Consider the following 15,365-nt stretch of genomic DNA (forward strand, 5'->3'; position numbering starts at 1 on the left):
CTTGTGACATACTGCTGGATAAATCTAAGGCTGAGTAGGGATATCAGTGAGGATCTCTGCTCCTTGTCTCTAATGCCATAATATTCCAATTTCTATTGTTAGATAAAATAGGCTTCTTTTAAAATGGAGAACCATGACCAGGCCTTATGCCATCCAAGGTCTAGACTCTTAAGCTGCTTGGTTTGCCTACCAGAGCATTTGATGAGCCCAATAACCAGCTAAATCAAGAAGTCATTTGCCATTAGCATGATTAGAAATCCTTCAGTGAAAATGTAATGTCGGTAAATCAAAAAACCAGCTTCCTATATTAAAATACAGGATTGCACAATATGCAGCCAGCCTGGGATTCTTAAACAAACACTCTTAAGGCATTTAAATATACATGCTGTGATACTGGTTAAAGGCACCAAATGGAAAACATTGCACTATTTGTTCAACTTCACCATATTATTGTAAAGGAAAATAAAACCTAGCCAAAACTATTCAATTACAACTATTCAATTGCAATAGTGTTGCTACTGCCAAAGCAGTCCTCCAGTAAATAGAGTGCTGAGGATAAATCCTTCATACCTCCTGGTACTATTTTTGACTTAAAAACATTTCTTAATGAAGACTTAAAAGAGCTAAACCAATTTCAAAGTCAGCTGAAGATGAGCTAGAGAGAAGCAGACACACCATGATCACGACAGACCTCAATGCCATCAGACACGAGGCTGACAGGAAAGCTGGTAGGAAAGAATGTCACAGATTATAAAGCCAGACAGCTGAAAACTTCCTGATTTTGCTAACTCTGTGATACTTCGGCCAACTTTTTCAAATGATTCCCTTCCATCTGCAAATCAAGACAAATTTAGCACAGACCTGCCCTGAGTGTCAAGACAATTCTCTCAGTGTGACCACTTTGGTTGAACTTTGTCATCTCAAAAGATGCAGGAACTCAGTGGGATCAAATGTTCTAAAAATTCTGTGCAAATGCTTATAAATGAAAGTATATTACTGACTTTCACACTTCTTGGACAGTAATTAGTAGCTGAGGCTATGTGCAAATTAAATTTACAACAAGGTTAACCACTCAGTAAATTCTCAACAGCTTTAACTATTCATTTGTCAAAAATGTAATGTCCCACCCAGATGAAGCAGACACTAAAAATGGATCCCTAAAGAAAGATAACATTAAAAGAGAAAAAGAGAGGAACTGAGTGACACTTAGTCACCAAGTATAGTTTTTAGAATATCAGAACTCTACTGAATGGCCATATTTTAAAGAGTAATGATATGACCCTGCATTCCTCATTCCCTCCAGTTCGTGCTCCCTTCCACACAGAGATGTGCTGGCATGAGATGGGGTGGTGCTCAATCATGCGGCACACATGGTCTTTAATTTTAAAATCCAGTTAAATAGATGTTCTAACATCATTTTTTATCTAAGAACATTCCACGATAAAATAGAAGAGTGAGCATGGAACTTATTTGTCAGCTTTACTGTGCAGGGGATAACTTTCCCATGTTGCTCACACGAGCTTTCATTTCCCAAAGCTATGTGCATTCATTATGACAGTAAAAATGAAGAGTTGCTAAAGAGATGTATGCGTTTTTATTATTGTTTGAAAAAATAGATCTTTCCACAGTCCTTTGAGCTTCTGAGTGTGTGATTTGTATAAAATATTTCTCATTTTGGGGACACACCAGATGGAGTGCAGGGCACTGTGGGATATGCCATTTATCACAATGACAGTGCGTAGGTAGCACTGATCCTCTCACCACAGGGGGAAGCTAGAGCTGCAAATGTGGAGCAGCATTAAAAGCCCAACGAGTGGAGTTTGGCAACACTTGTACTACTCATTAACTTAATCATATTAATTTATTAGCCATATATATCAAAGTAATTCACTACTGAATTGTCACCAAGAACAATTTATAAACTGTTAACGTTCCCCATAGGCAGGGGAGTGTTGTGGCATCCTTAATCAGTATGTTTGCCTTTGATTAAAAATAATAATTTCAACCAAGCCAGGTAATGCCAGCAATGACAAAGTCATGCATATGCTTCTCATTAGAAATGGGACTTTAAAATGGCATCTATGACAACTGAAAAAAAAAAAAGGATAATCATAAACAGTGAAATGAGCCACAGAAATAAGATGTAAACATACAAAAATGTTCAGTTAAGTGTGCCGAGAAGGAAAAGGGTTCCCTGAATGCTACAATCCCCTGCTCCCTGCTCTCAGAGGCTCCAGGGCTCCTGCCAGCCGCTGCCAGCCAGAGCAGCCCTACATCAAACACCCCAAGAGGTGAGATCAGTCAATAGATGCTCTGTAAAGTGCCCCTGAGTGAATGCTTACTCTTCAAATAAAAGCCCTTTCTTGGAAGCAGGTTTTACACTCTGGAGGGCCAACCTTCAGAGCCTGGTTCCAGCAATCCCAGTCCCTGAGCTAACGCCACGTGCAGAGCAGAGTGCGCAGCCGCCCGTGAGGGAAGGTCCTGAGCACACCCTGCAGCTCCTCAGCCCCGGGAGGGCACTGGAGCACCACCAGCCCCAGGTGGAAATCAGGAGATACCTGTGGGGCTGGCTCTGAGCAGCAGCAGGGCTGTGCCTGTGTGCCCACCTTGGTCAACACCAGCTGATACCAAGGCCCTGCAAAGTCTCCAGTCTGATTCATTCCTCTAACAAGGACACGTCAAAGTGAAGGGCCTGAAGACTGCACCAAATACTCTTCTATCCCCTCTGCTCTCTAGAAGACTGGCTGCTGGCATCACTGCCAAACTGAAGTAACGTGTGAAGTTACTGTACTCCTGTGAGCTACTCTGTTTATTGATGAGTCCCACAATGATGTGACTTGGTATATCTATTAAAATATTAATTTCACTAAAATATTAATTACATGAAACTATTCAGTTCACAACTGCTTCTCTTCACTATTAATAAGACAAAACTATAGTGAAAAAGTTTTAGTATCTGCACAAGCAGGTCAGTATTTTTAGTCTCAAAAACTCTAGACAAACAGCTAACGAGACAAACGTCTGTTTTAACTGCCAGTTTATGAAATTAAAAAGGATCACGTCAAGGGAGGTGAAACGAATGTAGCTGCTATGCACACAGCAGTTTACCTTCCACCTCTGGAACTGCAGGTGGTTTGCTTCTGGCACCTGGGCAGCCCAACGTGGGAGAATAGCAGAGCCACTGACAGATGCTGGCCGTGGGTTTCATCCAGAGGTGGCACCAGGGAGGGCCTTGGACATCCTGCCCTACCCCACAGCCTCTGCACACACCACATTCCAACCAGTTCTCCCTGCAGAACAATCATCACCTGGGCCTGAATCTTTGTGTAACCTGTGAAATTCTGAGTCTTCCTCCCTCACATCCAGCAAAGGCCACTGAAATGGAATATCCATTTGAGAACACCTTGTTTTCCTTTCCTAATGTCAGCCAGGCTTCCCCCCAACTCCTGCAATGAGCCCTTGGCCCCAAGTCCTCGCTCCAACCTACCACTGACCCATACTGCACACACCCTGCCAGGCCCACCAGGCTGCCCATGGCTCTAGGCACCAAATCCCAGAAACATTACATGGCAACAGGAACATTTTAACCAGGCTCGAGTCCACCTCCCTGGCACCCAGCCCCACCAGACCTCCCAGCCCCCCAGCAGCTTCACTTGTGGGGCTCCCAGCCCATGTGCAGTCAAGAGATGCCCATCCTACTACCTGGGGAAAAAAAACCAAACTGCCCCAGAAAGCAGGTTTGTGCCCTGTACCACAATCTAACAAAGTTCTAGTAGCAGGATGATCTTCTTCATGAGCTGCCCTCTCCAAAATCTTGAAAACAAGATGGAGCAATTCTCACGATGGTTTTATAGAAAGAATAGCAGCCATTCTACAAATTTAATAGAGAAAAACTGCATAAAAACTTCATACAGTGGTCTTCTAATTTCGTCTAACTTCTAACTTTAACTACAGTGGTCTTCTAACCTTTTTTGGGGATGACATACATGAACAGTAGCAGAACTGAAGTTGGCACAGATAACTACCAAAAGACCCAACCAGTCTTTCAGCTTCATATCAGTTTGAATATTCATTCAGTATCAGTTTTCTGAACTACTGGCTTAAGTCATGGAATGGATTTCAGCTTCTCTCCACACAGCAAACTACTGCTGCAAACCCTACTTGAGAATCTATTCCATAAATAAGTCCCAACTGTCTTGTTAAGATACACTGATGACAAAGACTTGTCCATTAAGAGGAGATAGATGTTTTGTTAATGTCACTTCATCACACTGCATTGTTTGAGGAACTGAGCCTTTGATGACCATCCCTCTGTGACATACAGGATTTTCCCTTTGCCCTCACAGCAGGCAAGGGCATCACCCTGATCTCCACATTTCCTGCATGAATACAAGAAGAAGAAAAACCCCAACTTTCTCCTACATTAAGTGAAACAGACAGCACTAAATACCAGCTCTTGAAGGATGGGGTTTGGGCACGGTTGTTGTGCTGTTGACACAAGCCCTTCCCAGTGGTTCACATCCCAGACCCACCACCTCATCTCTTCCACAGCAGTTTTAGTCTAATCTGCTCTAGTCTCGTCGTAACTCAAACATTCCCATTGCCCAGAGGTGGAAGTTACCTACAAGTATTTTAAAAGGTCAAGGCTTCACTTATAGCTCCTTCACAGATTACTTATGTATAAGAGTAGCTGCAGCCCACTCTGCCAAGAGGTAAAAAAGCTACCCTCTACCCTGGGAAATGCAGTATGCCTAATTTAACTACCTGTTTATTATGTGAAAATGACCATGTAAACTGAGCTGACACAAACCAAATGGGTGATGAAAATAACAGCACATTTCAAGGAGTGGAACCACAGATGGCTCGCTCAGGTCTGCAGGAAGTCACCAATCACCACTCTGTAACAGCCTCTACAGACAGATCTCAGAGCTCTGCAGCCAGAGCAGCGACTTCTTGAGACCTATCCCTCTAACAAACAGCCAACCTGGACACAAACTCCTGTACCTCAACTTTGCAGGAGACTAGGGAAGAGGTAATCTGAAAAAGTACAATGGATGGATGAAGATGCTGCATTTGCTGATGTGTTACTAAAATAAACTTATCTGAAGAAGAAAACAACTCAGATGCTAAGCTGGACACAGAAAATGAGGTGACCACATCAGAAGTGTGATTTTGTTTTTTCAGAACAATGTAGGCAGATGAACATGACCATCAGTGTACCTGTGCTGTAGGAGGAATGGGTCACATCAGACACAGGGTTTATCAGGGAGTGGACAAAAAGACATCCAAAAGAAATGCTCTGAGCCATTACACTGCAGTTTGAGGAAGCAGGTAACCAAAAGAGTCACCAAGATGTAAAGAGCCATTCTTGCCTCCATCACCAGCATCCACTCCACCAGAAGGAACAGATCCAGCCCTACCAAGCTGCAAACTCTCCTCATTCTCTGCCCAGCCCTGGTCCTGCTCCCCCTGCCCCCCAGCCACCTGAAACCCCCTGTGGGAGCAGAGAGAGCTCCATGCAGAAAGCCCCCACCAAGCCAGCACATCACTGAGCAGGGGCAGCTGGAGGCAGGTCATGGACTCAGTTTTACATACAAATTCTGTGGGCCAAAACTGTTGGAACCAGACCAAATCATAAATGAGTGAGATCATAACCAAATTAAAGATTAGCTGGTAGACAACAGGTTAATATCCTTGCAAATCTTACTCTGATCTGTTATGCACCACTCAGAAGTCTGGAAGAAAAATCTCTGTTCTGCTGAGAAGCATTAAAAAGCACTTTGTTCTTAGTTCAGCCAAAAGGAAAGAATCCAATTGCAGAAGTGTTGAAGGCAACCAGAGCAAAGCAGTCAGTAATTAAGTGTAGATAGGTATAAATAAAGCTAATGGAGGCTCTGGATCCCACGTGCTCCATGAAGTTTACAACAGCTCAAATCCCCACTGAGTTTACAAGTGGCTCTTTTGGCACATTTCCTTACTCAGCAATTCCCCCAACTTTTACACTGTTTTCTCCTTATGAACAAGATAAAACAACTCAAAAACTTCAGGAGTGCTGATTCCTGTGTGACAAGACCGCAGAGGCTGTTAGCATGGAGCCTGCCAGGGGCTGGTGGCAGGGCTGCTCCATCTGTGAGGACCTGCCTCATCCAGGTCCTCAATGATGCTGCAGTGCTCTGGAAATGAGCATTTGCTCCTGCCTACAAGCTGCTCCCCAAACCCTATTTCAGCTACTGAAACTGTCACACTTGTCTGTGACTACAGTCACATTGCCTGTGCCTGTTGGCACTTGGTCATGCAGTGGTTTCCACAGGCAGCTCCCAAGGTCATGAAGGTGTCCACCCTGGCCTCTGCTGAGAGACAGCCCCCCAGGGCCAATCTTCTCACATCAACCCCCGCCTGTTACACAAAGTGGGATGTGTCCCAGTCATCGCTTCAGACTCCAAACAACTTACACCAGTCTGGAAGTTCAACTTAAAAAAATTTTACTCAAACACTGTTTAAAATATCCGTGAGACACACAGAACATGTCTATGATACTATTTTACACTGCATGCCCAGCACACTGCATCCTAAAATATTTCCCAGTTCAAAGCAATATGATAGTCTGCATAATTTCAATCCTATCTGCAAACATCCACAGGGAGGAAAAGTAACATGGAACATTCTGGATCTGTGGCAGGAGATTATCAATGCAAGCTAGCCCTTGTGCTTCCCTGTCTGTTAGCAGTAACATAACACCAGGTCCATGGAATTCCTGAGCTGAGAACACACCAGATTGACTGAAGCAGTCTCTCATGTATGAGATGCTCCTAAGTGTAAAACCACAGCTCCTGAGCCCTGCTACACACACGAAGCTGCAGTAGCACAGCTGGGCATCTGGCTCCAGCAAAATGCTTTCAGCCTGCCTTAACTGCTCCAGTTCAGGACCGACTGCTGCTTAAGAATGTTCATTCCTACCTCCCCTTGGGAAAGGTTATTGCTTCACTGGGAAGTCCTTGTGACACCAGGAGGTGTGGGAGAAAAGGAAGATCTCAGCTTTGTTAGTCCCCCGAATGCTGAGACCTGCCAAGGCTCTCAGCTGCAGAGCAAGAGGTTCTGCAAGCAGAGTCATCTGTAAGATCAAGGTAGAAGTCACTCTGCTCCTACCAATCTTCCTTTGTTTGACTCTGCTTCTCCTGTAAGATATCCAGTAACTTTATATTCTGCTAAACACTTCACTAAGTTTGCTTATGATGGAGGTACAATCTCTTTAGACTGGACTTAGAGTAATCCTAAAACTGCTAAGCCTGTTGAATATTTAAACAATTACTTTTATGAATATAGTCTGTTAATATAGCTTTATTACCAAAATAAACTTACCTTTAGCACACAGCAATTAATAAAAAATTAAAGCACTCATCAGGACAGCACAAGATTTAATTTAAACTCTATTAATAAATTAATGAAGTGAAATAAGATACTATGCATTAAATTATGTGTAGGGCTTGTTTATAATTTCACCTATTTTCATGCTAGTTTCTTCACATCATTATACTGAATGTAGATTATTAAAAGTACAAGCCTCTGTGGCAACGTGGACTTATCTGCTGTTCAAGTGTTTCTTCTGTAACCCATAGAAGCACTTCTCTGCCTTCCCAGCACACACCAATGATGTTACCATGCAATGCTCATTAGCCATGCTGTTCTTACCCCAGGAGAACTACAACACACGTGCGTGTGACAGCAAGAAACACGCGATGCTGCGGGGCTCTCCCAGACAGCAGTTCATTTTCTCAGGTTTTTTCTTTTACTAAAATAACACATTTAATGCAATTTCCTGTAAGGAAATTACAATTAATAAAGAACTAAATTACAAATCCATTAGATTTCAGTCACTGCAGCGACAAAACAGAGTTTTTGTGAACGCTCAAAAAATCCAATAACGTAACCTCTGGTAAAGCTTGAAAAAGCCCTGAAGGACAAGGCAGTTAGATCAATATTAGTTTATTTTAACTGCTGTGCAGTATGAAGAGATGAGGCTGATCATCTGATGGATTTTATTACCTGTCGGAGAGATAAGTCCTGGTGATAAGAGGCCTGGAACTCCATGGGGCAGCAGACGTGCGTTCTCTTGTATGGCAACTCCCAGGGAGCGCTTGGGGGGTCTGCCTGGGCGGGAGCTGGTGGGAAACAGAGGACAAATGAAAACACATTTTCTTTGTGAAATGTTTGCTTACTGCACGTGGTATTGACTCGCATAAAACACACGAACCATCAGTGAGACACAAAAGAGAGAGTGGAAATTCCTGCGCAGGAAAAAAGGGAAAATAAGTTGATGAAAGATCCCAGAATTGTACAGGTTTCAAATCAAGTAACAAACTGCCAAACAGCACCTAAAGGTGACACAATTGTGAGCTCAAAGTCACAGAAATCACTAGAAAAAAATTTTTTTTTTAAATCTGCACCACAAGACCAGAAAGAAAGCAATTTTTCAAATTTCCATATTTCTAGCCCTACTGTACCATTACTTTGCTAAGTATCTTATTAGTAGCTTTAGTATCTACGAGTATCTTTTTCTGAATATTGCTGTCTCTAAAATGGAGCTCCAGAAATTCACATGCAGGTGTAACTCATGTGTGAAGTCTTGAAAATGACAAAGTCTCAAAAATGCAACTAGATCACAGAATCCTAGCATGGTGGGGGTTGGAAGTGACCTCTGGGGCACATCTCACCCAACCCCCCTGCTCCAGCGGGTCACCCACAGCAGAGGCTCAGGATGATGTCCACACAGGTTTGGGATCTCTCCAGAGCAGGAGACTGCACAACCTCTCTGGGCAGCCCGGGCCAGGCTCTGGCCCCCTCACAGCAAAGAAGCTTTTCCTGATGTTCAGACAGAGCCTCCTGATGTGTGGTGCTGTCCTCACAAGCCGTGGTTTGTAGTGGCTGTGGGTGAGCGATGCAGTGACTGCAGGGACACCAGAGCCACTGGGACTGGGTGCACAGCACTCCCTGGCTCAGCCCCGTGCTGGATGGACACAGCCACGCCCACTCCAGCCCTGCTGAGGGGCATCACCTCAGCCTGCCGGACAGGCTGCTCCACAGAAGGCACATCACTGTGTACCCCTGCTGTCCATAATCTAGTCAAGCTTTTCCACTACCCAGGGCTTCCATGACCTTCCAGGTTGCTAGCGGAGCAGGGTCTCAACAGGGACTGCTCTGAAGTCTGTGCCACACACTTGCACCACAGAAAATTCAAGGCTGTGCTGCCTAAAGATGAGAAGTTGAAACCCTGAAGGCAACACGACCTTAAACCTTGCCTTCTGAGTGGTGGCAGAGAGCTGCCTGCTTCTGAAGACACAGCAGTAATCCAACACCGAGCTTCCCCAAAACTGATGAATTATCTCTACAAATGGACTGCTGTCCTTTGTTATGACAGATGGGTTAAACCAAGAATGTTAGCCCACCCTGCCAAAAATTGCACCCTCCCTTGACCAGCTGACAAATTATTACTGCAGTTTTTAATGCAGAATGTTAAAGGTTTACAGACCTGTTACATTTAATTATTGTTTTCAATGACCACATTTATCCCTCCCGTCCGTGTGCATCATCCTACACAGCTGCCATCCCAACCCAGAGATTTACAGACCAAAAACCCATTTTGATCAACTCTTCCCCAAGCCAGCTAATAAAAATGCAACCTCCTTGTATTTCTAACAGCATTGCTGCTTCTCTGTGGCCAGAACAAATTTCACTCTGTTAAATAATAGAGCTTTTGACAAAATATAGTGAAACATTGTATAAAAGAACTACGCTGGAACAATGAATGAGGTTTGAATAGAAAGCATTTCCAAAATGACTTGTAGTTCATGAAGGAATTTAAGTTAAACTTCACTCTATCAACTTACAGTGGCAAAGCCCTCCATCAATGTAAGACAAACTCTGCGTTTAAATGAAGACAACTTCCAGCAACACCACACAGAGGTACCATTAACCTGTTCATTTTTCACAGTGTGCTAGTGTTATTTTGTTTTACTGTACATCAAAGTAGCACAAAATCATTTTTTTGGGTTTATTATTTTATCTCTATAGCACAATCCCCGCACCCCTTCAGGTCTGTCCATTTTGTATTTCATTTTATTCAGTATTTTTTCCATTTTTCTTTTTTATGCTTCAAGTTGTTTATCATATTGTGATGGCCATGTAGCAAAGCCTACTACAAGAGCCCAGACTCACCAGGCTATAATAAAGTAAACCTAAAGTAGGAGCTTCACAGGAAGTTAGATGCAGACAAATGTTCCCTACCAAAATCACCTCCTGAAACCATCCACTGCACAAAAATATTGTCTAGCAGACAATATTAGGCTGGTGTGTGGGGGTTTTAAACAAAAAAGAATCTTGCTCCTTTGATTTACAGAAGTCTGTGCTTATACACATGCCTGGGTAAATGCTTAGCTGGCACTTAGTCTCTCTGAAAAAAATTACAAAACAGCTAAAATTAGCAGCTTTCTCCAGCAGAAGAGCTCAATCAACAAAACTACAAAACAATCTCTGCTCAGGCTTAAACACTAACGAATCTTTTGCATAAAACCCCATATGTTGATATTAATCTAAGGAAAACATTTTAAAAATTAAACAAACAGCTTTGTAAGATTCTTCTGAAGAGACACTTTACTCATGATTTGGGTTTTCAGAGGAAGAGGAGGGGGGACAATGGAGTTTCCCTCCTGGTGACACAGTTTTTGCACAGACAACAGCAAGTGTTGATGACTCTGCTGACTGAGTGGACAACTCGTAGCCCACAGGTTGACCACATCAGACCTTTAGGTGTTGCATGTAGTGTAAACAGAAGTGAAACTCTCCACCCTGTGGTTATGCACTGACCTGGACAGAATGCCTACGGTTTAAAAGAAAAAGGAAAGAAAAGGCCTGAAGTTGCACCATGGGAGGTTTCAACTGGACATTAGGAAGAACTTCTTTCAGGGAGGGGGTAGAGTCACCGTCCACAGAGAGGTTCAAAAAACATGTACATGTGCTACCTGGGGACATGGTAGTGCTGTGCTGATGGCTGGACCTGATGATCCTAGGACTGTAGTACTTTTGGGGAAGGGGTTTGAGAGACTCCAAAGGACAAAAAAAAATCATGCCCAATTCTTACCCACTCACAGCCTTTTGTGAGTATTCCTATAAAGCAGTAACTACAAGGGGCCAGATTCTGGTCTCACTTATACATCTGTAGCCACGATAATTGGAATGGAATTGTTCCCAGCTGAACCTGTTCAAGTAAAATGAAAGCCCTTTGTCTGGAATTTAAGGTTAGCATTTGAATGTCAGCCTTAGGGCTGGCTGCTGGTTCCAGCTGACTGTCTGTCATCCTCCCACCACCTGGGAAGGAACCGTTTGGTCTCTAGCGCTGTTCGGTGGTCTCCAGGGAACACCCTGACTGCTCCACGTCTGGTTCTGAAGCAGGGAAGCAAAGAGCCACCCAGCAGCATTCTGCCCAGCCCACAGCAGATCCCCCCTGCTGCCAGCCAGACTGCCTGGAGGTGACCAGAGACCAGGGCTCATCCACCACCCAGCAGGAGCTTTTGAACACCAGAACTCACAGGAAGCTCCTCAGTAGCATTTTCTGAACCCAAACCCTTCCAGTCCCATTTTAGCCAGAACAAAATTGTATGGCAGTTTTGTTTAAACACGAAACCAGAAATTTTACAGGGACAGGGCACAAATGTTTGCTCTAAATCTTATTTTTGAATAAGATACACAAAGTAAATAACATTACTAGGTTCAGAATTTTTATGGGATTTACTTTATGTTGTGAAAATGCTGCTGTGAGGTCTGGCATCACCAAGCAATGAAATCTCACTGGTCCAGCTCCACACTCCCAGTACCTTCTACACTTCCTATCGTTTTATAAAGTCTAAAATTTCAACAAATTTAACATTTACTAATTAGAACACATGCAACCTTCACAATTCAGAGATAATTACTACTATCTGCCTTGAACAGAAAACATAAGGCAAGCAGAACTATCACCTGGGGAGAGTCAGACATCATTTGGGAATATATAAGTATTAGCAGGTATATGCTAATAGCATTAGCAGGTAACTATTAACTTTATTTAATATTATTTCTCCTAATCTTTTGTCACCCTCCTATTTTCCTGCATTTTCTTCTTCACCTTTCCATTTATCTCACTCAAGAAAGTTATATATTCAGGAAGTGTAGAAAAATCTTTTCCTCATTGATAACAAAGAAAGCATTAACAGGAACAATTAGTTTGCAACACTCCCAAATGTGTTTCTTTGAGATTCCAAAATCTCTGCATAAATTCTGTATTTGCCATCAACAGGTCTTTGTAAAGGGAAAATGCCTCAATTCTAAATTAGATGTTACTTCAGTTAGAAACTGCCAGTTTATAGATATCTCTTTAAAGCTTTTTCAAATACAAGAGTTATGGTTACAAGTAAGCACCATGGAGGCTAAACCAGAAGAACAATTCCTCATTAATAAATTTAGTAATCTTATTCTTTTTACTAAAGAAATTAATCATAGAATCATTAAAGTTGGAAAAAACCACCTCCCTGGGCAGCCTGGGCCAAGGCCTCACCACTCTGCCAGGAGAGAAATTCTTCTGAATATCCAAATGAAACGTCCCCTGCTGCAGCTTGAGCCAATCATCTCCTCTTGTTTTGTTGCTAAGACCCACCTCACCACAAGTCCCTTTCAGGGAGTTGTAGAGAGCAAGGTGGTGTCCCCTCAGCCTCCTCTTCCCCAGACTGAAGTTCCCACTGGAGGTGCTGGATTCTGCCCTGTGTTTACACCATGGTCATATGGTCACTCTTGTCACCCTCTCCGCCCCATCCCCACAGAATCACTAACTCAGAAAGAGAAAAATGTACTAATGTGAATGTTGCTCATTTTTACATTTTGTTTGGAATTCAATTTGTCAGAGACTAAATTACATTTTAAGCAGTATATTTGACAGCTAAAATTTATAAACTAAAACGTTGCAAAGTTGTTCATTAATGTCTGTTTCCCCTTTATTTTCCATTCCTGTTGAGAGCTAATTTTATTATTTTTCCTCTCAAAGTTTTGTATATTCCCTAGATACCCCAAGGATTTTTAATCTGAATCAAAACACAGAATAAAGCTATATTTGTGATTTTGTTAAAATTACTGATCAGCTCCATCTTCTGTAACTTTACAGACAATGCTCATTATAGACAACTATATTTCATAAAGTCCACAAATTCATCACCATTTTGTGAAATGTAATTAATCAGTGGGAACATAGAGCACATGACTGTTGATGTATGACACCGCTCTACTTTTGAGCTTTTAGAGAGAGGAGATTTACTAGAATCAGAAGTGAATTTGCATATTAATCAAGACAAACAAACACGTGGTGATTTAACTAGGAAACTGTTATTTGGATGACAATTTAATCAGCACAGGTTGAAAGGTCCATCACTGCAGCATCCTGTTTCTGCTAAAATATTGATTGCGTTACTGATTTCTGTAATGCTTTATTTTACAGGGCACAAATAACCATGTAATTACTCTTTAATTGAATGGTAATTGCTCGCTGGCAATTATTTGTTAAGTTTTGGAGTTTAATTACTGGGTTATTGGTGTTTTGTGAAATAAAATGTTATGTATCAGTAGCCCAAAATATTTTCTGTGTGAATGGTCTGTGAAAAGTAGAGACGTAAGTTACAATGGTATGAGTTTGACAAATAACACCGTGACACTGAAACTATTATTAAAAGCATCAGATGAATCTTTGAATGCTCTCCCTTTACAAAATTAACATTAGATGTAACATTTGTAAGATAAATGGAGGAATACTGTACCACAGAAGCATGATTTCCTCTGGGGTCTAGTCCACCGTTTAGCATAATTTATCCTGATGTTTTGCTTTTCATTCTCTGGGCTTCTTTAGAGGAACTGACATAGTATATCTAGTCCTCTGGAGAGCAAAGAATAAACCAAGTAGAAATATATTTCAACAGTACTTCATATTTCTGCAACTGAAGTGGATTAGCACCAGCACATTATCTTAGCAGCCTATAAACTTTGTAGGCTTGGCAGTCAGGCAGATAACAAGGGAAAGCATTATGTCCTGCAGTGTCCATGAGATATGACACAGTCTGTGATGTATTTATTCCAAGTTGTGATAGATGAGGTACCCGATACTTTGATCGTTAAGATCTGAATTTTACTTCTACACTTTTCACTTCTGTCATCAGCTATTTAGGAAGTGCCCATAGGCAGTCTGGCAAGGAGTGCTGATTTTGTTTTTTGAAAAGATATCCAGTTAATAAATTAATTATTGATTCGATGAGGCTCGAGCTATTTGGTATAAAAATATGCTGGATTTGTGATTTAGGAAGCTCTCATATGTATCACAGATTTCTTCAATAGCAACATATTTTATTAGGCTTAAAAAAGAAATAGAGAAGTTCTGTACAACACGCCACGGAAATGGCTCTGATAATGGTGGCAGTAAGAGATGCAAGCACTCAGAGGTAAAAAATAAACAAACTAAAACCAAACAACCACAAAACCCCACAATCTTACTTGCTTTCCTGAAACTGAAGCAGGAACTACAAATTCAAATTTTGCTCTCCTGAAAAACCAGGACATACCTCCCAGTGACTGTGAAAGGCACTCCTTGAAGCCTTTAACAATAAACGCAACTTCTTCACAATTTGAGTTAAAATTGCTTCCTGTTACCCTAAGATTTTTAGTTGTAGCATGGATTTAAAATAATCTGCTTGCTTTGGCATTTATTACAACATTTCAAAGATGCCAATGGTAGTTAAACTCTACTTGACCTTTCAGTGTTTAAGAAGAGAAGCAAACTCTGACCTCCCAGCAACCTGATTCTGTCTCCTCTCAGCGCTGGCAAACTGATCACTTGTCTAACCATTGCAGGACATTGGATCACTGGCCACATCAAAGGCAACAAGAGCCAATTCAGCAGCATGCAAAATGGACAATTAACATTAATCATACATGAAGTTAGTTGAGCTGATAACTAGAACCTGGTCCCTATGGCAACTCTCCTAAAACGGTGCCCACGCTGGCATGCAGAGAGCCACAGCTCATCTTCCACGGGCTCAGTGGACTGGAGGAAACTGTGGAGAAAAGTTCTGACACTCCAAAACAAATCCTTCCACTCAATTCTGCAGGGTATTTCAGCAAGGAAGGTCCTCAGTGACAACGTCACTGGAAATTTGTTCCTAAAGGATCACAAATCTGAAGGGTTTTTTCTGTCATTATGAATTGGTATTATAGTTAGAAAAAAACACTTCTCAATACCCCTGAATCATTCACAGCTGGGACCAAAGTGGAATATTACACCTTTAGTAACTTTACCATGA

The 15,365-nt window shown here is 42.0% G+C and overlaps 1 protein-coding gene across 1 annotated transcript in view; it reads right to left on the minus strand.

The window, feature by feature from the left end:
- The window catches only part of DACH2 (dachshund family transcription factor 2), a gene marked incomplete at its 5' end in the record, with an annotated part of 136,552 nt that extends 128,393 nt beyond the window's left edge, over positions 1-8,159 (minus strand). Inside the window, one exon of the mRNA XM_008944358.1 lies at positions 8,044-8,159. Within this exon, the coding sequence (XP_008942606.1) occupies positions 8,044-8,159 (116 nt within the window). The remainder of the gene's footprint in view (positions 1-8,043) is intronic.
- Positions 8,160-15,365: the final 7,206 nt, after the last annotated feature.

This window comes from Merops nubicus, unplaced genomic scaffold (genome assembly GCF_000691845.1).
Source record: "Merops nubicus isolate BGI_N331 unplaced genomic scaffold, ASM69184v1 scaffold15207, whole genome shotgun sequence".
Taxonomy (NCBI): Eukaryota; Metazoa; Chordata; class Aves; order Coraciiformes; family Meropidae; genus Merops; species Merops nubicus.